The following is a 25,142-nucleotide window of genomic DNA, read 5'->3' on the forward strand; positions in this document are numbered from 1 at the left end:
GTTTGCCTCCCGTCCAACAAAATACGTGACAATGTTTACAAACAATCAAATTGTCTATAGTAGGAGGAGACCTTGGGCCAATGACCCCCAGACTGGTAGAACTGGGGTTTCCAACAGATTCCAGGAACAACATCTAGGCCTCAGTCCAGAAGTGTGCAGTGCTAGAACCAGCTGAGATACTGAAGAACCCTTAGAAGCAGGACTCTGAGACAGGAGAACATACATACCATCCCAAGAAGGTGACAGGAGGATTTATTCTAGATATCATGTGCTGTTAAATGCGGTAATAAAACCAGAAACCTTTATATCACATAAATTGTATTGTTTTATGTTATTTAAACTTCAACAGTGAAAGAACAAAGGTGCCACTGTGGGCTTTTATGATGTAAGTAACATTTGGATTGGCAGAAAAATACACAACTATTGTTTTAAGCCCTATTCGCACAGGATTCGTTTTACCTAGGGACCACATGCGATTGTAATAATTGCGGAGAATGTCTAATGTTAATCCCGTGCGAATCAGCCATGTCAGTAATTTGTAAAGCAAAAATTCCCCCGCAAATGACCTACTATATTTTGCTGAACTCCAAAGTGATTACGTGTTGTTTTGTTTCCGGAACACATGTTTATTTACTTTTAAGGTTTTGTCTCGCATCCAGTGCCTACTTTTCTTCTTAGCGCCCGCCATGTTGAAAACAATGTGAGCAAATGTTACGCAATACGCAGCGCATTGACAACGTATCCGGGAGATGTCCGTAAATTTCAGCAAAATCTCAGACTTCGGTTATCCCGTGCGAATGCGCCACATAAAAAGCAGACGTTGAAGGATAATTTATTTATTACATTGGGTCCCCAGATAATACTTATCCCGTGTGAATGGAGCTTTAAAATCAATTTATAATCAAAGGAAGCAAAAAAATACATCTGTTTATTACTTAATGTTTGTCATCGAATGAGCATCTGTTCTTATTGATGCACTGTTTGAGAAAACCATGAAAAACTAAAGAAATGAGTGAAAAACACGTGCCTTAACTGTGCACTGAAACAGAAGAAGTGGCATGTAACCGGGTCTCTGGATGATGAGTCCAAATCTGACATGTTTAGATGGTTCAGTGTCTGCAGGCCACAGTAGAGCATGGTGAAGGTTCCTTCAAAGTATAGAGCTGAAAGCTGTCAAATACGGTACATGGAGATTTGGCAAGGGTGACTGTTTCCCCAAGCTGGTGTGTATTTATGATGCTACACACTGGGGAGGAGTCTGTTTGTCCCACAAAGTGACCTATAAAACACACACATTAAAGACTGGCAAAATCCTCAACAGAGAAGCTAGAGCACGTGTCAAACTCAAGGCCTGGGGGCCAAATTCGGCCCTTTAAAACATCCAACTCAGTCCACAGGAGAAAGTAAAGAAGACAGAAAAAAAAAATTCAATTAATGTGTAAATTACCAAGTAATTCAGTTGTAGATATCTCAGCCCTTCTAAATACACATATTCATTTAAACTCCACAATATTTGGAGGATCGCATTTTTCCAATGCTTTTCTTACATGTGACTGCAGCCATTTTCATTTAAGTATTTCCCAGAGTTTTCCCCAAATTAAATAAAAACTGGCCATAAAATGTAATTTAAAAGAGAAAATCCTGCAGGGACTGATCCTGTCACTATTGTTTGGATAAGTTAGGTGCAAACTCTTGTGTAATGTTGAGATTGCTTGTTTTGTGGCCCACTTCAGATCAAACTACCTCGTATTTGGCCCCTGAACTAAAATGAGTTTGACACCCCTGAGCAAGAGCGTCCAATTATTCCTTTTGGTTTCCTTAATGGTAAAAAGACAAAACAAAATTACATAACATCCTATTTTGTCCCAGTGCTAAACTTCAACAGTAATTCCTATTCTAGAGTTTTGGGAGTCAGACAGTTATCATTATGTTCTCATTCTGTTTCCTTCTTTTCTACACCTCCTCAGTGGAGGTGTTGGACAGATTATGAGCCGATTCTTCAAAAACATCATCCTCCATGCCTTCTTCAATGGGCTTCATCTTGGTGGAGGCTTTGGTGCCGGGGGACATTTCTAGAAGGAAAACACAGCAGAATTTAATCATACAAGTCGTATTTAAAGAGTACCTGTAGTGAAGATTTATATAACAAAAAAATAGTTTAGTTTTTGGTGTTCCTCCAACTTTCTCTCCCGTTATTCCGCACATGTAACTTCCTCTTCCTCCCCGACATGCAGAATGTCACTGCTTGCCCCATTTTTTATGGTTTTATCTCACCATCGCCACACTATCCATGAATTCCATACATGCTCTGGTCGAGTGTGCGCTGCTGGAAACGTCAACTCTCGTACGTAGTGCCATTTTCTGTCTCGTAAACGCCTTTCCTCTCTCCTCTCTGAGCACAGATGATCTCTCATCCAAAGGTGCGCTGCTACCTCCTATGTGTCACCTATGATTTTGCTATCTGGCTCACAGGCCGGGGGTATTTTGTACCCCCACCCCTCCTCCCCCCTCCTCCCGACACACAGGGATGACCCGTTTGGCCCGGTTAGTTGATGGTTTTATCTCACGATCACAACATTATCAATAATCCACTCAGGTCCACACATGTTCTGTGTTAGTATGTGGAGCTGTGAGCTTCTGGATACATCACAATATCACTCTGTAGCGCCATAATTTCCCTTTTTCCTGCTTTTCTGGGTAGCGTCAGTGGCTAATCTCTCTTCTAAAGGTGCACTGCTGCCATCTTCAGGGCACAGTTGGTCACTACATCACCCCACAGCTTAGATATTGATGAGGGACCTCCACCAGGGTGTTTTCTAGTAATCCCCGTGAAAAAAATGCAAATGACGAGTTATCTCGTCAATGGCACTGAGCGTTTGGATTTGAAATGACGAGTTATCTTGTCAATGGCACTGAGCATGGCACTGTTTCAGTGAAAATCAACTCGACAGCATACAACTGATCAAGAGATCTAGTCCAAACATGGGCAACTGGAGGCCACTGTGAAACATATTAAACCTATCTCCTCCCTCAATGTTGACACCAAACTTGTTACAACACATCTTCAGACTGTCCTACACAAACCACCCACACAAAATCTTTGCCTACAGTGCATGTGTAGGACAGATGTGCTGTTACAAGTTTGGTGTTAATTCAGCAAAAAAAGATGGGTATATTAAGTTTTTGATTAAAAAAAAAAAACGGGGGGGGGTTTAAATGTACAAACATTCTTCTGAGTTGGCGCTACATTTTGGTAAAAGCTGCAAATTTGAAGCACATATGAACTACAGAGGCCTGCTGTAGCGCTACCTTTAGGACACAGGAAGTAGGAGTTCCTAAAAGATGAAGAAAATGAAGGAAGAGAGAAAGAAAGAAATATAATAATTCACACTTTAAAGGCTTGGAAGCTATTTTTATCCCCATTAATAACCACACAGTGGATCCAAATTTCATAGTTGCGCAATAGAACTGATTATTTACATTAAACTATAGGCACAATGCTCTCCCATTTACAAAACAAAAATAGGGCTGCGTTGAGAGGTGGACAAAGTACTCTACTTTATTACTTTAGTGAAAGTACTGATATTCCTTGTCAAATACTACTCCAATACAGGTAAAAGTAGCTCAGCTAAAATATTACGAAAGTGAAAGTACTGAAGTATTTGCATAAAAAAGTACTTAAGTATTGAAAGTATTTAAAAATATCCACCATAATTTTCATCATTATACTTGTAAATCACTGATGCTCACACTGTTTCATTTATATAAAATCCTGTAGTACAGCTGAATAACACTGTGGTGTTTGATGAATTACTAGAACATTTAGGTTTGTGTTTAATAAAACCACATCAAACATAAATCACCATCACTCAGAATGAACACAGTTGTTCAACAAACTCAACAATAACTCAGCTGCATTCATCAAAACAACTGTTTTAAACGAAAACTAATCCATCAACAACTGTATTATTCACTAAAAACACATTTCTATTACTTATATTTGTTACTATTAGTTACATTTGAGCATCATGGGGTATTTTTTAACACTCAAGAACAAATAAAAGGCAATGTGTAATTCATCTTTTTATTGTCGCCTTTAAATCACTTTTTTTTGTTTAAAAAAACATCAACACCATCTTCCTCTCTCTGATTGGCTTGTGCACTGACGAGCCTGGCATATTAAAGAGGCAGTATTATGATAAAATCACTTTATAATGTTTTGCTACAGTGATATATAATCCTTTTGCCTAATTCAGATGGCCAAAGTTGAAAAAGTTCTGTTTCCTCCCTCCCTTGCTAGTCCACATTTTGTAAAAATTTAGCTGGATTTTTCTCGTTTTATGACTCGTATGGCAGAAACTCCTCCTCCTGACAATCCTGGCTCCTCCTACCCTACATAAAAATGTGAGCTGCTCCCTCTCAAACTACCTCACAGGTAAAACAAACATGGTGAAGGCAGGTTGATATCACAGTTAATATCTTTACGTTGAGTATAGAGATAATCCAGTATATAGATAATCCAAAGTGCAGCACGAGCGGTTACAATCAGTTTCACTTTTAGTAGCCGTGATATCGCCTCGTATCGCCTTTATGGCATGATCTGATGTGTTAGTGACCCAATACGAAGCAGCGATTGGACAAAAAAAAATGGACAACTATTTTAAATAGAATATTTCTGTGGTTAGAAGAGGTGAGGAGGAGAAGGAAGACTGTTAATGATTTAATGCTGCTGCTGTGATGCCTACTCATGCATGTGCATGACGGCCTGTTTTTAGGAGTGGTCTGAAAGTGACTTTCCAAAGGGCTAAAACTCCGTAAAACAGGCGAGTTTGGGAAAATAAATCTCAAATACTATGTTATTGGAGTTCTTAGAAAAATTGAAGATGGGTGAAAAATAGCATAATACTGGACCTATAAAAAATTTGGTTGAACTGGGACAAACCGTATGAGCAATGAAAAAGTACTCAGTAACCAGAGTAACTTCAGAAATGTATTGGAGTAAAAAGTCCAATATATGTCTTTCAAATGTTGTGAAAAGAAAGTAATAAGTATTGCCCCAAAACAATTCTCTAGCAAAGTACAGATACTTGAAAATACTACATAAGTACATTACTTAAGTAAATATACTTCGTTATTGTCCACCATTGGCAGCATTTCAAATTAAGATAATTTTACACATAATAACCAAATCTTAAAGACTTTCATAGGTTCACTTTCTTTCTCTCCTACGTTTAACTCGGTCCCTTCTTTGTTTAATGAGAACTGAGCTCTAGCTTGTTTATTTATTTATTTATGAGATATGATATAATGTGTATGGTTTGTGCACAATGTGTATAATAACATGAAATATGTTAACAAAACTCACAAAAACTATTTTAAATGTAAGAAACTGAGGGAACGTTCATGGACACGTTGTTGTGCAATAAATGTGAGGATCAGGATCCTGGTGGACTGGTCTTACTGGGACAGCTTCATTTCTGAGATCTTGTTTCAGATTTGTTTGGGTATGTTTGTTTCTTTTCATTTATTAGAGTTGAAAACCCTTTATAATCTAATGTTCAATCATTTTAGTGAAATGGTAAATGGACTTGATTTATATATAACACTTTATCCCTACACTGAAGCAGTCTCAAAGCGCTTTACATGTCGGCTCATTCACACTCACATTCACACACCATTGGGACTGAGCTGCCATGCATGATGCTAGTCGACCACTGGGAGCAACTTAGGGTTCAGTGTAACTGGTGCTGTTTTATAGCTTTAAGTTTAATTTGTTAAGTTTTAAAATTATAAAAGAATGTCCACAGCATTAAGTAACACAGCCTTTAAGTTGTAAACATTTTTTTAATATGTTATTTAACATGTAAAAGGAGTAATTTACCTGTCATGTGACCATCAACATGACAAGTGTGAATTATACCCGCGAGAGTGAGAGAGTCAGGACAGAAAATATGGTGATGAAAATAATATTTTTCTGCCTTAAAGAGACTTTTCTACAACTGGTCAACTAAAGGCACACGGTAATGTTATTTTCACTTTGTTTATGTCTTTTTGTACATTTTAAAAATGTAATTTGTGATGGAAATATAATACGTTAATGTGTAGAGTTAACAACATGGCTTTTGTGTTGTCCCATTCATAGTTTTCACAGTGTTCCACAATCATTTTCAACTGCTGTGAAGAAATAAATGCTTGTGGACATCAGTATGAGGCGTGAAGTTCTTTTTGAGCTGACCAAGAGTAGCTACATTCAGTGTCTTGCCCAAGGACGCTTTGACACAGACAGGTATAAACTGGGATCAAATCCCAAATAATAATAATAATACATCAATTTTATATAGTGCTTTTTTTCAGAATTAAGACATTATTCAGACTGACGGAAGCAAGGCTGCCATAGTGCGCCATCGGCCACTCTGACCACCACCAACACTCACTCTCACACTACATTCATACTAGGCAATGTGGGTGAAGTGCCTTGCCCAAGGACACAATAACAGATACCACTTGAGCGACTGTCCCCCACTGTGGCACCTGGAATTCTCAGTGGTCTCCCAACTACTAACCAGGCCCAGACCTGCTTAGCTTCAGCACAGTTGTGTCTGGTTGTAGACAACCCCCCACTTCTGTCCCTCATTGTATAACCCATCATACTGCTCACACTGCTTCACACCATTTACACTGATGTCCACCCCATATATATACTGTATATATATTTATAGTTTTTCCTGCTGTCTGTGCCTTCTCCTCACCCTCTTTTCTGTTTCAGGTGTCTTGATGCTGGAGCTGGCAGTTCCTGATCTATGGTTCACGACTCAACTAGTCTGGGACACTTGAATGAACTATCCTTCTATCCTATTCTGTTTGCCCTTCTGTTCACTTACCTCAACCAGTCGAAGCGGATGGCTGCCACCTCTGAACCTAGTTCCGCTGGAGATTTCTTCCCATAAAAAGAGGAAGTTTTTTTCTTCCCACTGTCGCTAAATGCTTGTTCATGTGGATCTTGTTGGGTTCTTTCTTTTTTACTATGGACTTTATATTTTGTTCAGCGCTTTGAGATGACTTTGTTGTATTTTGCGCTATATAAATAAAGTTGAATTGAATCTAACGAGATTGGGCAATGACAGGCTGGTATGGCCTCTCGATCAGAAGACAACCCCTCTACCACCCGTGTTTTGTCAAGAAAAACATTCAATGTACTGTAAATGTAAGATAGGAAACACATGGTCAAACCACCCTGGAGTACAGACTGGTTGTTATGACTACATTTACCAACTGATTTTATTAGAAAGACTCAGTGGGAGAACGCTGTACTCCTGTTGTAAGGTTTGTTTGGTAACAAAGACCAGAAAATGCTGATGTGACTGAAACTTACGGAGTGATGATCCAGTTGATCCTCCTCGTAGGATCTGATTGAGGACATCATCAGTGTCACTGGTACTGGCCATGCTGTTCCTCATCTGCATCATGGACAGTTGGGAACACAGACTGGGCTGACGCTCCATCTTCTTCACCGCCTGGAACGACACATATGAAGCCTGAGGTTGTGATGACGGTTTTCTCAATTTGTGATCGCAAATTAGCGTTTGGACTCTGCGCCATTGTGGGCATATTTCTATTATTTTATACACTATCACTAAAACCCAGGAACATGTTGGCCAGGGGGCATTTTCAGTTATTTGTAGTTCTGAAGGTGTGGATTCTAAGCTTTCTAATGGTGTCACACACACAGAAAGAAATAATATCTGAGGAGTTTAAATGTTGTTTCTCTCAAGTCCAGATGGGAAAAAAATTATTTTCAAAGATTGGGAAGTGCTTATCATCTCAGAGCAGCAGGCTGAGAGGGCAAAAACAAAGATCAGGCATCTCCAACACGTCGCTCACGAGCTACCGGTAGCTCGCTGTGCCTTTACCAGTAGCTCGTGAAAGGATTAATAATTTCATAGTACGCACAGAAACCAGTCAGTCCGTGATTCGCAAATGCTTCGCTCTGTCATCCACTTCAGCACCCTGGTCAGCTGTCAGAGCATGAAATGGAGGGTGCGGCCAGGTGGATGTCTATGGCCCCAATAGAAGCCAGCTGCAGCCCCGGAGCAGAAGCCCCTGAGCCGACTGTTAGCATGCTAACTCAGCAACAATGGCAGCAGCAGAGAGCGGTCCCACCAGTAAAAAAAAAAAAAAAAACATATTTCCATGAGGAGTGGGAAACGGACTTCTGGGAAAAGGAATTAAAAAACACACTCCAAAAACAACAGTCTCTGTTCACAAAACCTAAGAAGAAGGTCAACGCAACAACCGAGGCATCATTCAAAGTGGCGCACATCCTCACAAAGCACAAAAAGCCCTTCACTGATGGCTGGATATTTAAAGAGGCGATGACTTCAGTGGCAGAATCATTATTTGCGGACCACAAAAATAAAACAGAAATTGTTTCTGCTATTGCCGACGAGTGCGCTGTCTGCGGATGCGGTGAGACAGCTGGAGTCGGACCTGAACAATTGCTCCTGGTTTTCACTGCAGTGTGATGAGTCTGTCGACGCCAGTGATACAGCACAGCTGGCTCTTTCATTCGGATGGTATTCAATGACTTTTCTACAAAAGAGGAGTTTCTGATGCTTCTTCCACTGAAAATCACCACCAAGGGAGTTGATATATACAATGCAGTTAAACAATACTTTGTGGAAAAAAAAAGTTCCCATTGAAAAGTTGGCTGCCGTGATGACTGATGGAGCTTCAGCCATGACGGGACGTCACTCTGGATTTGGACTTTCCAAAATTCCTGAATTATCATTGCATTATCCATCAACAAGCTCTTTGCGCAAAAGTCCTGGGATTTGATTATGTTATACAGCCTGTTGTTCAAATCATCAACTCCATTCGTGCAAAGGCCAAGCAACACCAGAGCTTCAAGCTGATCCTGGAGGAATGTTCAGCAGAATACGGTGACCTCCTCCTTCACACTGAAGTCAGATGGCTGAGCAAAGGTAAGATACTACAGCGCTTTCTTTCTTTCTTTGATAGAGGACATTAAGGCTTTCATGTAGATGAAGGGAGAAGATACCATCTTGTTAAGTGATGCTGAGTGGTTGTTGGATCTGGCTTTCATGGCAGATGTGACTGAAAAAATTAACCACCTGAACCAGCAGTTGCAAGGTAAAGACAAAAATGTAACTGATATGATCAGTGCTGTAAAGGCATTCAAAGCAAAACTGTCTTTTTACATTCAGCTAATGGAAATCAAAAGATTTCAGCACTTTCTCACTGTTGCAAAGATGCTGGAGATCCATTCAGAAGTGGGAAATGTCTTTAAGGAACAGAGATATCGTGACCTATTGTCCAAGCTGAGGCACGAGTTTTCAGACAGATTCTGTGACTTTGGTAAACTGGAGCCTTGTGTGACATTTATTGTCAACCCCTTCCTGGATGTACACATTAGTGAGCTGTCAGGAGAAATGGCTGAACTATTTTGTGTTGATCCTGTGGAGCTGGAAATGGAGGTCATATATCTCCAAAGTGATGTCCAACTAAAATCCCAGCAGCATTCACAGCATTTCTGGAGTTTGGTTGAGCCATACAGTTACACACATCTTCACCAGGCTGCAATGAAAAATGGCTGCTTTATTTGGATCGACATATTTGTGTGAATCAGCCTTTTCAGACATGAACGTAATGAAATCAAAGTTCAGAAGCAGACTGACAGATGAACATTTAAATGACTGCATCAGAGTAAACCTCAGCAGATACACTCCTGCTTACATCTCTCTGGTTGAGTCCATGGAGTGCCAGTCTTCTCACTGACTGAAACTTTGCAGCAAATGGATGTGACCATATGATGGTGATATGTGTGTTCAGAAGGTTACGCTATTTCACCGTTTATAAATGTTTTGACAGCATAATTGAATGTGGATATTCAGCATGCTGCTGACTTTTCTTTGATTATATAAGTGACCTGTTTTACAATTTTGTAACTGTTGAAAATGTTTAAAATTTAGGTAGAAGAACAGTGTGCATTTGCAAGTGATTTTGATTTAAGTTTTTCAACTTGGAAAGTTTTCTTTTCACAATTTTGAAGCATTAAAAATGCATTTACAGGTGTAAGTTTTAAGTTTTGTTCTTTAATTAGTTTAAAAATGCACATGCTGGTGAACGTTATATGGACATTACGTGTTCTGTGTCAATATATTTGAATGTGTATCCAAAATAAGCACATTTACCTGTTCTATATGGAAATTAGCTATCTGAATAAATCTTACACCAGTAGCTCTCTGGCACATTCATTTTTCGAAAGTACCTCAGAGACAATAAAAGGTTGGAGACCCCTGCTATAGATTAACCCAATCCTCCCAGCAATGGTCGTCAATAGATAGTATTCACTTGACATCACAACCCACGTGACCACACCCCTGGTCGCCATCTTTAAAGGGACAGTATTATGAAAAATATTTTTATGGTTTTGCTACAGTGATATCTATTCCTTTAGCCTCATTCAGAGGGCCAACATTGAAAAAGTTCTGTTTGCTTTCTGAGTTGCTATTCCATATTTTGTAAAAAGTCAGCTCCAAATGGGCGAATTAGATTTTTCTCGCATTGTGACGTCACAATGCGGAAACTCCTCCTCCTGATAATCCTGGCTCTCCCCTACTCTACATAAGAATGTGAGCTCCTCCCTCTCAAACTACCTCACAGGTAAAACAAACATAGCAACGGCATGTTGATATTACAGTTAATATCTTTATGTTCAGCACAAAGATAATAATCCGTTCCATTTTTAGTAGTCATTATACCACCTCATATCGCTTTATGGGATGATCTGACGTGTTTATGACCCAATGCGATGCAGCGGTTGGATAAAGCAATGGACTATCATCTTAAATGGACTGTTCCTGTAGTCAGAGGAGTAAGGAAGAGAAGGAAGACTGTTAATGATTTACTGCTCCTGTTGCTGTGACAAAAACACACACTGGAGCAGCACTAGCAGCGTGTGTGTTTATGCCTACTCATGCATATGTATGAAGGCCCAAAAAACAGCCTGTTTTTAGGAGCGCTCTGAAAGTGACTTTTCACAGGGCTAAAACTCCAGATAACAGGTGAGTTTGGGAAAATAAACCTTAAATACTATGTTGTTGTGGTTCTTAGAACAAATGGAAAGGGGTGAAAAATAGCATAATACTGGACCTTTAGGGGCAAGTTGCACCTGTTGTTTACCAACAGGTGCAAATCTCCGGGTCAACAAACCCGATGGAGCAACAGTTTCTTATCCAAACATTGTTCGCTATTGAGTAAACAAAGTGTACATTTAAAAACTTACAAATCTCTGAAAGCTAGATAATGTGTATGCATAATGGCTGTATGTCAATATGTAAGCATGTTGTAGTGTTTGTATGACAAACAACATCATAACTTACCTGTGTGCATCTATTCCCTGATCTCTCTGTGACATTTATATACACTCTGTTGGTGTTTTTACTCTATTTTAATAGATTACAAGATTTTATCCAAAGCAACACAAGCAGTTAGGGTTCAGGGACTTGCTCAACATCCCACAGTGATGGGCCAGGTTGGATTTGAACCAGTGATCCTCCGATTACAAGCTTAACCGTTTCACCACCACCACCTAATAGAAGAGCTGCTAAACTGTTTATCGTGCTGTTTAACAATAACAATAAAGATCTATTGTATTATATTTAAAGATCAGTGACACACAGGCAGCACATTAACTTACCTTAGGGGAGGAGCTACATAATCTCTGTTAATGGACAATAATGGTTGAAGGCCATTCACCAATCAAATGCTAATTTTCATAACAATTTCATTTTCTTTAAATTACATTATGGTCACAAAATAGTCTCCAAATAAAGGGTGAAAGTGACAATTCATTAATCTAAAAATAATGCCTTGATTTTCATTAAAATGTCTTAAGTTACTGTTTCAAAAGTCTTAAATTTTAACACATCAGTATGATTTTATGAGTATAATTAGTCTCACATTTCAAAATAACTGGTAACATTTTTAAGATATATATATTATCACGACAGTGAAACAAACTACAAAACAGTGATGCAGCGAGACTCTCTGGAGATGTGCATCATACTTGTAGCAATTTTTAACAACATGGGGAAATGTAAATTTAATGAAAATTGCCTGCCCAATGAAGATTTTTCTTAATGGTTTAGTTTTTTTGTATTTTTGTTGTCGTTTCATAGATTTCTGGCTATTTTTGCAGTCATCTTGTGTGTTTTGAGTTATTTCGATTATTTTATTCGATTGGTTTTTTAGTGTATTTTACTGTCATTTTGTGTGTTTTCTTTGCGGGTTACCAGTTGCACGTCTGCACTAGACACTGGGAAAAATTTACCCTAACCCCGTGTAAGTAATGTGGCATTTTTTTCCCCTTAATTGTGTTTACTGTAAAGTTGGTCTTAAAATTAATTTCAAATGGTATTAAAAAGTCTGAAAGCTGTAGAAACGCTGTTTTTGTTGACAAATGAACAGTGGTTTGACGCACCTTGTCACTGAGAGTGGGATCGTTCAGAGAGTACAGTTTGTTGGTGATGTCTTTGCCGATGAGGTATCTGAACACTTCATTGAGGAAAGAGTCTGACTCCAGGAAGTAGGTGAGTCTCTCACGAGACCAACACAGGAACTTGCAGTTCTCCTCTGCTACAATAGTCACCTGAAGGTCAATGCACCAACAGGGGATCAGAAACATGTGTTAGTACCCTGTCAATATGGTTTAGTTTTACATCAGAAATACTTCAGAAGGATTTTCAACTGTTACATTTACCTGGAACTTTTCCCCTCTGTGCATCTCAGTGGACCTGAACTCTGGAGAGTCGATGAAGGAGTTTGTGTAGATGTTGTGAAGGAAGTGACTTCTGTAGGATACCTTCATCCTGCCACACAGACACAAAATTACTGATCTAATAAAGCCATTTTACTGCGGAACAGGTATTGGTCCCTGAAGTGTGTACGCTCTCCATTTTGGCTCTTTTATTAAACAATCCCCTAAAAACACTGTTTTACAAACAATAAGATGAAATAAAAGTATTTCTTTCTCTCTAAATCCATCAGGATGATTTGCTCACTATCACATCATTTCTGCTGCTTTATCTCAGGGAAGAGAGGGAAGTGAAAACCAGCCTGAAAGAGGCGAATGAGGCATACAGCAGGAAATTGGAGAGGAAGCTGAGAGACAACAACATGCGGGAAGTCTGGAGTGGCATGAAAACCATAACAGGCTGTAGTACTAAGGGCAATGTGGGCTGTTTGGACCTCCAGAGAGTGGAGGAGGGGGGAGGCAGTGCAAAGCAAAGGGACACTTAGCAGCTGAATCGGCTAATTAAAAAGGCGGTGCAGTGGTTGGACTGGGCCTGTATTCGATGGAGAAGGTGGTGGAGCAGAGGACGCTCTCCAAGATCAGGGCGATCCTGTCCAATCAGAGCCACCCTATTAACACGGTCTTCTCCTGCCAGAGAAGCACCGTGAGCACCAGACTCCTCTCTCTGGCATGCTCCAGGCACAGACTGAAAAACTCATTTGTTCCTCGGACCATCAGGCTTTATAACAGCCACTTCAGGGAGGAGCAGTGAAAAAGGGAAAGGTATTGAAAATTGTCTTGCAGCACCTTAACTGTTCTTGGACTTTTATGTATTTATTACTTTTTTGTGTTTTTAACTTCTCTTGGACTGTTATGTATTTATTGCTTTTTTTAGATGTGTTTTTAACTTCTTAAATCCTGTAGATCCTGCTCTGTTTGTGTGAATGTGAGCAACAGACTGCTGCACAATTTCCTTCGGGATCAATTAAGTATTTATCTATCTCTCTATCTATCTATCTATCTAGAAGGATTAACTATTCCTTAGAATGGACTAAAGACTACTATTCATTCTAGTTCCTTTAAAAACTGTGTCTTTGACAGCTGGTTTACGATTAGCCAGTGTGTGTGACTAACTAACAATATCATGACTTCATTAGGAGAATTTACCATGCTGTGTGTAGCCCTTCCCCTACACTGTATTGACCAATGCTTTTACGATAAAATTAAATCAAATTGAGTCCCAAGGAGCCGGCTCTCGTCATTGGTTTGTTGACGACTGACTCATCAATATTTGGCTGCATGATGCACATCAGGAGGATTTAGAAGCTGGAATATACAATGGTGACAGAACAATACGTGGGTATACATGTATACTGTATCTACAACAGGGCTGTTAAGCATTCCAAATGACCTACCAGCAAACCCTGACCTCCAAGCTGGCTCCTCTTAATCTACTCTTGAGTAAAGGAATATAAGTTACAAAATAGTGTGCTACTTACTGTATAATACTGTCACTATTAATCACATTACTATATTGTATATTGTGTCTCAGTTGCTCTATGGTGCTTTACTCCATTAAGTCAGAATGGTAAACAAATTAAGTTTTTCTTCACTCCTGTTTATATCCACACACCAAGACATTTTGTTTGGCTTTTCTGTAAGAGACAGCATGTATGAGTGATTTCTTTAGTGTAGCTTGTTTATGGGGAGGGCTGGGTTAGGACGCACTTAGCAGTCCCCTTAGCTGTGCTGTTCTGAGAAGTAGCAAAAGCAGCGACTCCTAAAATGAGTATTTTAATACAATATAAGCAATAAAACAAAAAAATTATATCGTTATAAGCAATATTGTAATTTTTGCCAAAATCATAAACTCAATGTATTTTGGATCTCGATATATTTTCACAGGCCTAGTTGTAGGTATGTTACTGTTAAAGGAACGGACAGTCATGAGACAGGATGTGAAATTATCCTCTATGGAAAAGAATACAGTAACAGTATACTGAAATAAAGAATAAGGCATTAGTTGAAGCATTTATATATGTATATATATATATATATATTTTTTTTTTTTTCTGTGAAACGACTGTATTCAGTTTCTGACATGGAAACAATTTTTTATGTGATATGACAGACTTCACCTTCTGAAATGTAAATATCTACATATATTCAATTACATTTTATTTATATAGCGTAAATTACAACAAAGTCATCTCAATGCGCTTAAAAAAATATAAAGTCCATAGTAAGAAAGAAAGAACCCAACAAGATCCATATATGACACAGACTAAACTCTCTCCCGCATGTTTTGGGACAATATCACATTTCTACCATATTTTTCACTGTAAAACGACACGGAAATTGGTGAACTTTGAAAAGGAAAATCGGAGGCTCTACACTTCTAATTATAAATTAAACATACATGTTTTTGGTTATGAGGAAAAAAGAACCCAAACAACACTTTAATTTTGTTCACACAGCAGGAAAAGGGCTGAAACCCAGGATGTGATGAAATAAGTACACCCTCAGTTAAATTAAGTTAAAAGCAGCACTGACGGCTCCACATCACGTCGAGCACATGGTAAAGTGATTCCACAGGGGGTCGAACACTGGACCTTCTGCATGTGAAGCAGACGTGATAACCGCTACACCATGGAACCCTCTTCATTAGTCAAATAGGAAATCCCACACAATGGTTTTCTGCAGTTACGACGTACCGAAATCAAGTTAGAATTGGCAGTGACCTTCCAAAGGAAAGATGGCTTTATGTTTAGCCTTTTAAAACTGTACCACATTGGTTCTGCTTAAACTAATGTCATTTGGGTAGCTTTCTTTGAAATTATTTAGGGTATGATTAGGTCTGATTACATTTGGCCAGGGCGTGGCCTCAGGTGTCAACATTTTACCCAGAAATATTTAAGTAACTCAAAATAGATCATCTGATTCCACTGGGGATTGAAACAAGGACCTTCTACGTGTTACGCAGTCAAAAAGTCATAAATCCAATACTATGGTGTACAGGAGCCAGCAATGCCTTAAATTAGGTTAAAAGCAGCACCGAAAGTTCCACATCACCTCTAATATGTGCTAAAGGGATTTCACTGGGGATTGAAACAAGGACTTTCTATGTGTTAAGCAGACATGGTAACATTTTAGAAGGTGCCGGGGAAAACAAATCAGAGCAGTGGCTTTAACTGACACTTACTTTCCTTTGAGCAGAATACTGAGACGCTCGTCCACTGAAGTCTTGTCCTCGGCAGCATACGTCTGGCCTTTCTTCAGTGTTTGGATGGTGCAGAACTGTCCTGTCAGCCTTTGAAACAAAGCCTCCCGCACATGGAGAGGCTCAAACATCCGTCTGTAAACCGACCGCAGCTCCCTGTCAATCTTGATCTGGTAGAGAGGCACAGCCTCAGAAACATGCTAGCTTTATGTGGAAACCTCTTTAAAGGCTCATCTGTTGTCTCATGCAGTCTTCGTCAGACTCCATCTTAATGGAACATTAAGCATGCCATTAGTACCATCGGAAAGCTGTTGGAGAACTTACCGGTCTGCGTTTGTACAGCAGGAAGAACAAGTGCATGAAGTTGACCACCAAAAACACCACGTTCCACACCATGACATCCAGGTTGCATCTGTACAGTGCAGCCCATGCAATGAAGAGGCCACATCCTGCAGGACAAAAACACAGCCAGGAAAGTCAAATGTTGCATTTAGCTACAGTGAATATAAAAGTCTACACATCCCTGTTCAAATGCCAGGTTTTTGTGATGTAAAAAAATGACACCAAGATAAATAATTTCACAACTTGTTCTACCTTTAATGTGACCTATAACCTGTACAATGTAATTGAAAAACAAACAAAAATAATAAACTTAAGATAACCTGGTTGCATAAACATGCACACCCTTAAACTAATACTTTGCAGCATATTTGGCTTTTATTACGGCTCTTTTTGGGTAAGAGTCTAACAGTGTGGCACATCTTGATGAGATTGCAAGGGCATCTCCTGTGTACAGCCCTCTTCAGATCATCCCACAGATGGTCAATCGGATTCAGGTCTGGACTCTGGCTGGGTCATTCCTAAACCTCAATCTTATTCTGGTGAAGCTGTTCTTTTGTTGATTTGGCTGTGTGCTTAGGGTCATTGTCGTGTTGAAAGATAAAGTTCCTTTTCATCTTTAGCTTTCTTACAGAAACCCGAAGGTTTTGTGCCAACACTGCTTGGTATGTGGAACTGTTCATAATTCCCTCCACCCTGACCAAGTCCCCAGTTCCAGCTGAAGAAAAACAAACCCAAAGCATAATACTGCCACCACCATGCTTCATTGCAAATCAATTACAGTACATATTTAAATGGATCCACCCTCAACAGTCAGATATAATATGGTTAGACATTGAACAAATGGCATGTGGCAATATTAGAATCGCAGATTGACCATTTATCAGCCAATCAATTAAACATGCTTTGGATGTTTTTCTTTGTAAGACAAGGCTTCTGTCTTGCCACCCTACCCCATAGCCCAGACATATGAAGAAGACTGTACTACACAGCCAGAACTTGCCAGAAATTCCTGCACCATCTTCAATGTTGCTGTTGGCCTCTTGACAGCCTCCCTGACCACTTTTCTTCTCGTCTTGTCATCAATTTTGGACGGACATCCTGTTCTTGGTAAAGTGAGTGGTATGCCATATTTTCTTCACTTGATGATGACTGTCTTCACTGTGTTCCATGTTTTTTTTTTAATTCCTTGGAAATTCTTTTGTACCCTTCACCTGACTGATATCTTTGAACAATGAGATCCCTCTGATGCTTTGGAAGCTCTGTGGACCATGGCTACAAACATGTCAGGAAAAGACTACTAGAACTGCTGAACTTTATTTGGGGTTAATCAGAGGCACTTTAAATGGTGGCAGGTGTGTGCTGACTCCAATTTAACATGCGTTTGAATGTTGCAACCTCATTCTATCAGTTTTTTTTTATTTTTACTTCACCTCCCTGAAAGGTTTCAATTTTTTTTTTCAATTGCATTGTACAGGTTATAGGTCACATTAAAGGTGGAAAAAGTTGTGAAATTATTTATCTTGGTGTCATTTTTTTACATTACAAAAATCTGACATTTGAACAAGGATGTGTAGACTTTTTATATCCACTGTACATGACAGTCCAGTCCAACTATACCAGGGTAACAGACACAACAACAGGTTGATGTTTGAAATGGCAATCTGACACCTTTTTTTCTCTCTCTCTTTATTTAAAATCAGACCTCAACATGACACGGAAATGCCTCACATGCATGTTTTGGGACAATATCAAACATTTAAATATTTTTTTACAAAGAAAACAGGTGATTGAAACCTGGTTGAAACCAATTTGTTGTCATCCAACTCTGCAGAAGCATAATACCAAGCATTCATTTGATTCAGGTTCCCGGTTCAAGCCCCACCTGGGCCATCACTGTGGGATGTTGAGCAAGTCCCTCAACCCCGAACTGCTCCCCAGGTGCCGCAAAAATGGCTGCAGACTGCCCCCCAGGGGATGGGTTAAATTGCAGAGGACAAATTTATACGTGTAACAATGTGTAACAACATATACCAATAAAGTTTGAGTTTTTTTTTTTTTGGAGCAGGGACACATCTAAAAGTCTCACGAATCAGGCCATCAAGGACTGGTGTTCCCCACCCCTGGTCTAGAAAGTGTGACAAATATGTCCAATTCCTAAGAGAGACAGGCTGCGTCCGAACAGTCCCTCCTATCTTTTTTTCTATCCATTGTTCTTTAACCCTCGGAAGTGTTTAAGTGGCGGCCATGATAAAAGAGTGTTAGAATTTTCTGAGGAAAGTAGGATTATTACGACACCTAGTGGAAATGTGTCCGATTGTCAAAACAAACGTGATCACCTTTTCCTAACTCCTCTCCTAACACTTTTACTTAACCCTGTGACGTCATCCGCGGGGTTATGGAAAGGTGGATAGAAAAGGAGATAGGCTGTGTGCCTATCTTCAATGAAAGACCCCCCAATCACCCCATAAATATTCGGACACAGCCACAGTTTGGTTTGTTCTCCTTTAGCACGTTCAACACAACATTCACGCTCACACATTAAATGGTTTCAAGTCTTCTGGTAATTGTCTCTGTGTGGATGTAAGTGTGAGGCAGGGCATGTCTGGAAAGATTAGAATGAGCAGTGCTTTGGAACGGGGTCGGCCACCTTTAACAACACACTTATAGGCTCCTCCCTTACTGCCAAGGGCCACCATTATTTCCCCTTTAATTGTGGAGCCACCATCTTGTCTGGTTCCGATAATAAATGATAAAGTAATGATCTTTAAATACCTTTTCCTTCGTTTGAGCAGCTTAAAGGCTACCTGTATTGGAATTGTATATGACAAAAAATGTGTTTAATGTATTATCAATTAACAAACTATGTGAACCTTTTTGTTTTATTAAAAAAAAACACTTTAAAAGGACATTTTAGAACGATTTAATACCTTGGGGCATAACTATGGAGAGCCACCATTTTGGTCAGGATATGAAGCACTATCGTTGATTCGGCACGGCCTTTCGCTTTAAAGAAATGGTGCATTGTGGGAGCTAGAGGCTTAACAGGTTAGTTTGCATTGTGGTAAGTGTAGTTTTAGCACCCAATGGTGTCCTAATGAACAAGTGGGTTCTCCTGACAGAGTTCATCATTTAGCCACAAGGAAAATAGGAAGGAACAATCTAGTGGGGATGTAGTTGGTGACATGACAGCCGCACATAGCATCCCCTGTAAGCAGAAAAGTGCTAGTGTTTTGAACAAGTATGTTTACAAGCTGCATTGAGACTTTCTGTGAAGAAATTCTGTCAGGTCCGTGTCTGGTTTCAAATGGAACTTTGGCTTTGTGCCCATTAGCTTAGCACACTAGCTTAGCCCATTAGCTTAGCCCGCAGATCCCTCTCATAGCAGCTTGGCTTGAAGCGGTCCTCGCTTACAACCGAATTTCATCCTAACGGAAACGTTTTAAGTATGAATCTCGTACTGATATTAAAGGTCATCATCTCAATGAATGTTTACAGATGTTTTCAGTTGAAGCGATCACATAACTGAACCATGTGTGTTTATTTTAGATCAGTGAATGGTGCAGTGGAAAGAGAAGGAACATTTTGCAGGTTTATAATATTGTCCATAAAAAAAGCAACACATATAATGTAATATAGTATTGAATCATCCTGGGGCGCTGCACTTATTCCAGGTTCAGAAGAGCATAGGAGGCAAAGAGCTTAAATAATAACTAAACCCCAAAACCACTTTTCTGCTGAATACAAATGTATTTGGGTATGAAGTAGTGCTGTTGATTGATCCTGGTCCAACTCTAAACATTTTAGTCAAAGTATTTAAATTTGCCATATTTTATTGTAAAATGTCAGTGACTGCCCTCTATGGGTTGAAACCCAACTATTGCAATTGATTTTTGCTATTGGCTGAGAACAAGATCATGTGACAGTTTGGAACCATTTTGCGTCACAAACAAGGACTGTTAGCCCCGGCCCTTTTATAAAAACTAGCACCTGTGGGCTCTACAATCTGTGGTGAGTAGGTTGGATTTAGAGAAGAGTGAATAGAGAGGTATATTGAGTAATGCATAGCTAGTTAAAGCAGAACTAAATAACTTGCGCTAAGCACTTCCCCTAAAGGTCCCTTTGGTTATGTCACTGTCGTAAACACTCCACACCCCCCGCTGCCTGCCCTACCCCACAGCTACATGCACCTTTACTCTCCCAAGACAGTAGCAACCGATCACTGAAAAATCCTAATACAACAGTGACACTAAGGATGCTTTCACACATATAGTTCCATGTGACCATGTGAACAGTATCAGGAAGAGAGACATGTAAAATAAAAAAAATGATGTGGTAGTAATACGGAAGGGAGTGTGGAAATGTGTGTGGTGTTTGTTTGTGTGCTGACAAAGCGGCTCTGAAAATAGATGGATGGATGGATATTTGTGTGTGTGCTACCTGATGGAGCGCAGGGTTACGAGTGTGTGTGTGCCTGTTGCCGCAACAACAGTGTGTGTGCTGCTGCTGAGATGTCACTGCATGGAGTTGCTACGTTCCTCAGACAAAGGTCTTCTTTGCCTTTTTCTTGCTGGCTCCGCCATGATAGAAGTTTGAGAAAAGTGAATTTGTAGACAACCGTGTGCAGCCATGGGGCTGGTCATAATCTAGCATTAGTTTGTATTGGGCTTCTGGCCAGAGACAGCAGAGAGAGATGAAAGACCCCCCAATCACCCCATAAATACTTGTATTACCCTCACAGGGACTATGAGAAGAATTTATTAAGGTGAAAAAGTTACTTAGTACTGCTTTAACACAGCATAGATTGTTCATTGGGGATTTTATAGTATAGACAGGGCGTGTCTTAACTGCTCCTGCTAATCAAGGCATTTTTTTTAAATGTTCCTCCTAGTGGCAGGTCAGGAGAAAACAGGGGTTGTTACTCTTTAAGCACTTGGAAGAATAGCATAAGGCCACGTTTGACTGGGAACGCTCACTGTGTAACTGGGATGAAGGAGCGCAGTGACAGACATAAGTGCAGGGGGAGAATTCAGCGCTGCTCTGCAACTTTTCTGACTTATGTACATGGGAGAATTGAGCCTTTAGAGCATATGTGTCAAACTCGGCCCGGGTACCAAATCCGGCCTTTCAACCATTTAATTCAGCCCGCAGGAGAAAAGAAAAAATGACAGAGAAAACATGAATCATTGTATGAATTACAAAATAATTCAGTTGTAGATATCTCAGCCCTTCCAAATACACATGGATACACATTTAGAATTTTATAAATTTCTTAGGCTTATATATATATATATCACATGATTGCAGTATTTATTTATTTTTTATTTATTTTTTTTATCTCACATTGATTAAATAATGTAAGTAAATTTAAGTTTAAGGTCACTGAAATAGGACACATTAATGTTGAAATTGCTCTCTTTCCACCTAAAATCTGTGGCCCAGATCAAACGGCTCCATATTTGGCCCCTTAGCTAAAATGTGTTTGACACCCCTGCTTTTGAGGGTTAATCAATTTATCACTTTTACAACTATACAACTAACTGTTTCTAAAGAACAGCCTCAAGTCTGAAGTGCAAAAAAACAAATAGAAATAAATATCTGCAGAATCTTTATACCTCCAAAAAAGTTCCAGTCCTTAATCATCAGAGATCACAGAGGCACAAAGAGATTCATATGTTCTGTGGCTTCTCCTACTTTCATTTGTTCTGTGAAACCCTCTGAGGCCATTTTGGCTTGTAGCAAAGGGCAATAAATATAGAAACTATTAGAGTTACAACCACATTTCCCAGAATTCCTGCTGCTTCCTGTCTCCTCTCTCACTCCAAGTTTAGATAAACACTCTTGAAGTATTGCTTCCATCCCCCATTCTGTCCCTCTGCTCTGAGAGAGAGAGTTCTACACCTCACTTCACAAAATCAAGTCAAATGTACCTTTAAATACTCTTAAACTTTGATTAACATCAATTTCCTCTGTTGTTTCTCCTGTTGGCGTCTTATCTGAGGAATGCTGTGTGTGTGTGTGTGTGTGGGGGGGGGGGGGGGGGCTGACCTGTCATCAGCATGATGCGCAGCAGAATCATGTGCAGACCCAGGGTGGTGGGAAGGACCAGGCCCAGAAGCAGGGACAGATTCCCCAAATGGAAGAGCAGATGCTGAGTGTGTTCCCACTCCTGACACACAGTGACATTGGGCTCCAAAGTAGGGAGAGCTGGGGTGGACAGGGGGAAGGACGGCAGCTCCAGGGTAGACGACATTCTGCTGCAGGCTCACCTTAAACACTGGGACTGGTTAGAGAAGGAGTAAATGACAGTGACGGTCTAACAACTAGCTCTACTAATGAGTGACTGGATCTGACTCTGGAACAGAGCAGACTGATACAATGTGCTGTATGTGTAAAGTGGTGTATGCATTAGTGTTCCAAATTATCTGCACTTCCTTTGTACTGTAACATGCTTTTAAGAAGTTCAGCCTGAAATCACTGATGTGTAAAAACTGTTTAATGACGAAGAATCTCTGAGTGAAAGAGATGTACGAAAACTTGAATGTGTTTGACATCATTGGATCAGAGTTTATTTAGGAAACAGGTGACGCACAAAGAACAGAACATGTAAAAACTTCAAAGCAGCTGACACTAACATTATTACTATTATTTTTAATTAATTTATTTATTTTTTTCTATTTTTCAGGAAAAGACTCAACACAAGTCCAACATCTACTGTGACTACAGTTGGAGACAAAGGTCAGAAACTAACTGCTAAGCCATGTGTGTAAAAGTCAAGGCCCAGGGGCCAAATTTGGCCCTTCAGAGCAGGGGCTCAAGTACCCGCTTTCTCTTATTTCTGAATCCAAGGACCCACTTTGTCCGACAGCAACATTTTGCTTAGAAAACTAATTAAAAACAACTATAGAGCATAATAATGGAAGAAACAGTATTTAGTGCAGTGGTTTCCAACCTTTTTTGGACCCCATTTTGATATCAACAATTTCTGGAGACCCCAAAGACATTTTTTCTAAAATTAGTTTTTGATCATGTTTGAACTCAAGTATTTATTTATTATTATTATTATTATTATTTTACTGCATTTTAGTTGAACAAGATTTATATTTGACAAAGTGAAAGTATAGAAATACACATTGTGTCTTGTTTTACTTTAGAAAAAAGAATAATAGTTAAATGCTTGCAAAAATCTATTTCAATTTTTCAGAAAGATCAGATGACGGAACATAGGGTCCCAACCCCAAGGTTTAAAAACACTGAATTAGTGGCTCATGAATAGATTTATTTCTATAATTTCTGCCATGTTCGGTCATCTCACACCTAAGGTGGGACGAACACGGACACTTTATGTGTTAATTTTCCTCTCTCTCTCAAGTACTCCCTGGCCTGTAGTGCCTACACGTACCCCCATTTGATAAACACTGCTTTAGACCATCCAAGTAGAAATGATAAAACATAAATTATTGTGTCAATTACCAAATAATTCAGATTAGATATCTCAAATTCACAATTTTAGTAAAACTCCACAATACTTTCAGAAGCTGACAGTTTTCCCATGCTTATATCACTAGAATTTTGAATTGCAAATTGTGGAGAGAACTCTGCATTTTTCCATAAATCTTGAAATTTCTCTCAAACAAGTCCAAAATCAATTTCACCTAAATTGGTTACAAAACCTAAAGTGCTATTGAAAACAAGGGCACAATGATGTTAAAAAAAACTTCCCCACCCTAAAATCTGCCTCTGTGCTAAGCTTTCTGAACTTTATACACATCAAATCTTTGTTTTCTCCTGTTTCATTTATTTTACTGGTAATAAACTATTTTTTGTCTAAGTAAGCTTCAACATAAATAAATGGTGAATATTATTATGCTGAAGCTGTGCTGCTGTAACTCTATCTGTTGCTATGTCCCAGTGTGCAGCTCATGGTATGTAAAAATAGCCGTGGGACTGGGACAGTGTCCAGTGTCCACTGGTTCACAGGCTGGAGCTTCTAACGCAGAACAACAATCGATCACTTACCGGAGAAGAAGCCGCAGTGGACGGAGCTGTTTCTCTCTCTGTGTGTGTGTGTGTGTGTGTGTGTGTGTGTGTGTGTGTGTGTGTGTGTGTGTGTGTGTGTGTGTGTGTGTGTGTGTGTGTGTGTGTGCTCTCTGATGGATCTGCTCACTGTGTGTCGCACATTCCACACCAGTGACTAAAAATGGAATAAAAGGGAGTGTAGGACCTTCTACGTCCACCAAGGGGCGCCATAGTTCACTACTGTAGACTGTTTGATCATTACTGTGATATCATCAATGACATAAACCACAGTTAAACTCTACTAGTGCTCACATTTAGAGTACAATACATGTACTAAACTTTGGTTTACTAGTACACGAGTACACTATACTAGTGAAGAAAACAAATCTCACTGGTGCAACTATTGAGCCTTATATGCTAATAAGGGGGCCAGAAAAAAGCTAATTTAGGCTTGCTATTGGCTTTTGACAACAGTAACCAATCGGGGAGCTGGATTAGGTTATAATCCCTCCTACTTAATTTGCATTATGTCTACTAGTACTAGTAATGACTCATTCAGCTTTCCTAGTACTAATAGTGAGTGTTGTGTTGGTAACTCGGTACAAACTTCAGTCACGTAGGTTTTCAAGCAACCTGTATTATTCCATACACGTAACCACCATCTTGAACCACTCTAACCTCTACCTTTCCCCCAGCTTCTTCATGCACTGAATTCTAGGTAATGAAGTTCCTTCCTAGCGCTCGTAACAA

General features: G+C 39.5%; 1 protein-coding gene and 1 non-coding gene across 2 annotated transcripts; both read right to left on the bottom strand.

The window, feature by feature from the left end:
• Positions 1 to 236: 236 nt before the first annotated feature.
• popdc1 (popeye domain cAMP effector 1) lies at positions 237 to 24,571 on the bottom strand. Its single transcript, XM_028471417.1, has 8 exons — positions 24,393 to 24,571; positions 22,422 to 22,656; positions 16,359 to 16,483; positions 16,017 to 16,204; positions 12,782 to 12,890; positions 12,503 to 12,670; positions 7,373 to 7,514; positions 237 to 2,072 (listed from the first exon to the last, which is right to left on the bottom strand). Exons 2-8 carry the CDS (start codon positions 22,624 to 22,626, stop codon positions 1,954 to 1,956), a joined length of 1,056 nt encoding a protein of 351 aa, XP_028327218.1. The 5' UTR covers positions 22,627 to 22,656; positions 24,393 to 24,571; the 3' UTR covers positions 237 to 1,953.
• On the bottom strand, positions 15,399 to 15,471 carry trnav-cac (transfer RNA valine (anticodon CAC)). The gene has a single exon. It is a non-coding gene; the product is annotated as a tRNA-Val (tRNA).
• Positions 24,572 to 25,142: the final 571 nt, after the last annotated feature.

Source organism: Gouania willdenowi, chromosome 16 (assembly GCF_900634775.1).
Source record: "Gouania willdenowi chromosome 16, fGouWil2.1, whole genome shotgun sequence".
Classification (NCBI taxonomy): Eukaryota; Metazoa; Chordata; class Actinopteri; order Blenniiformes; family Gobiesocidae; genus Gouania; species Gouania willdenowi.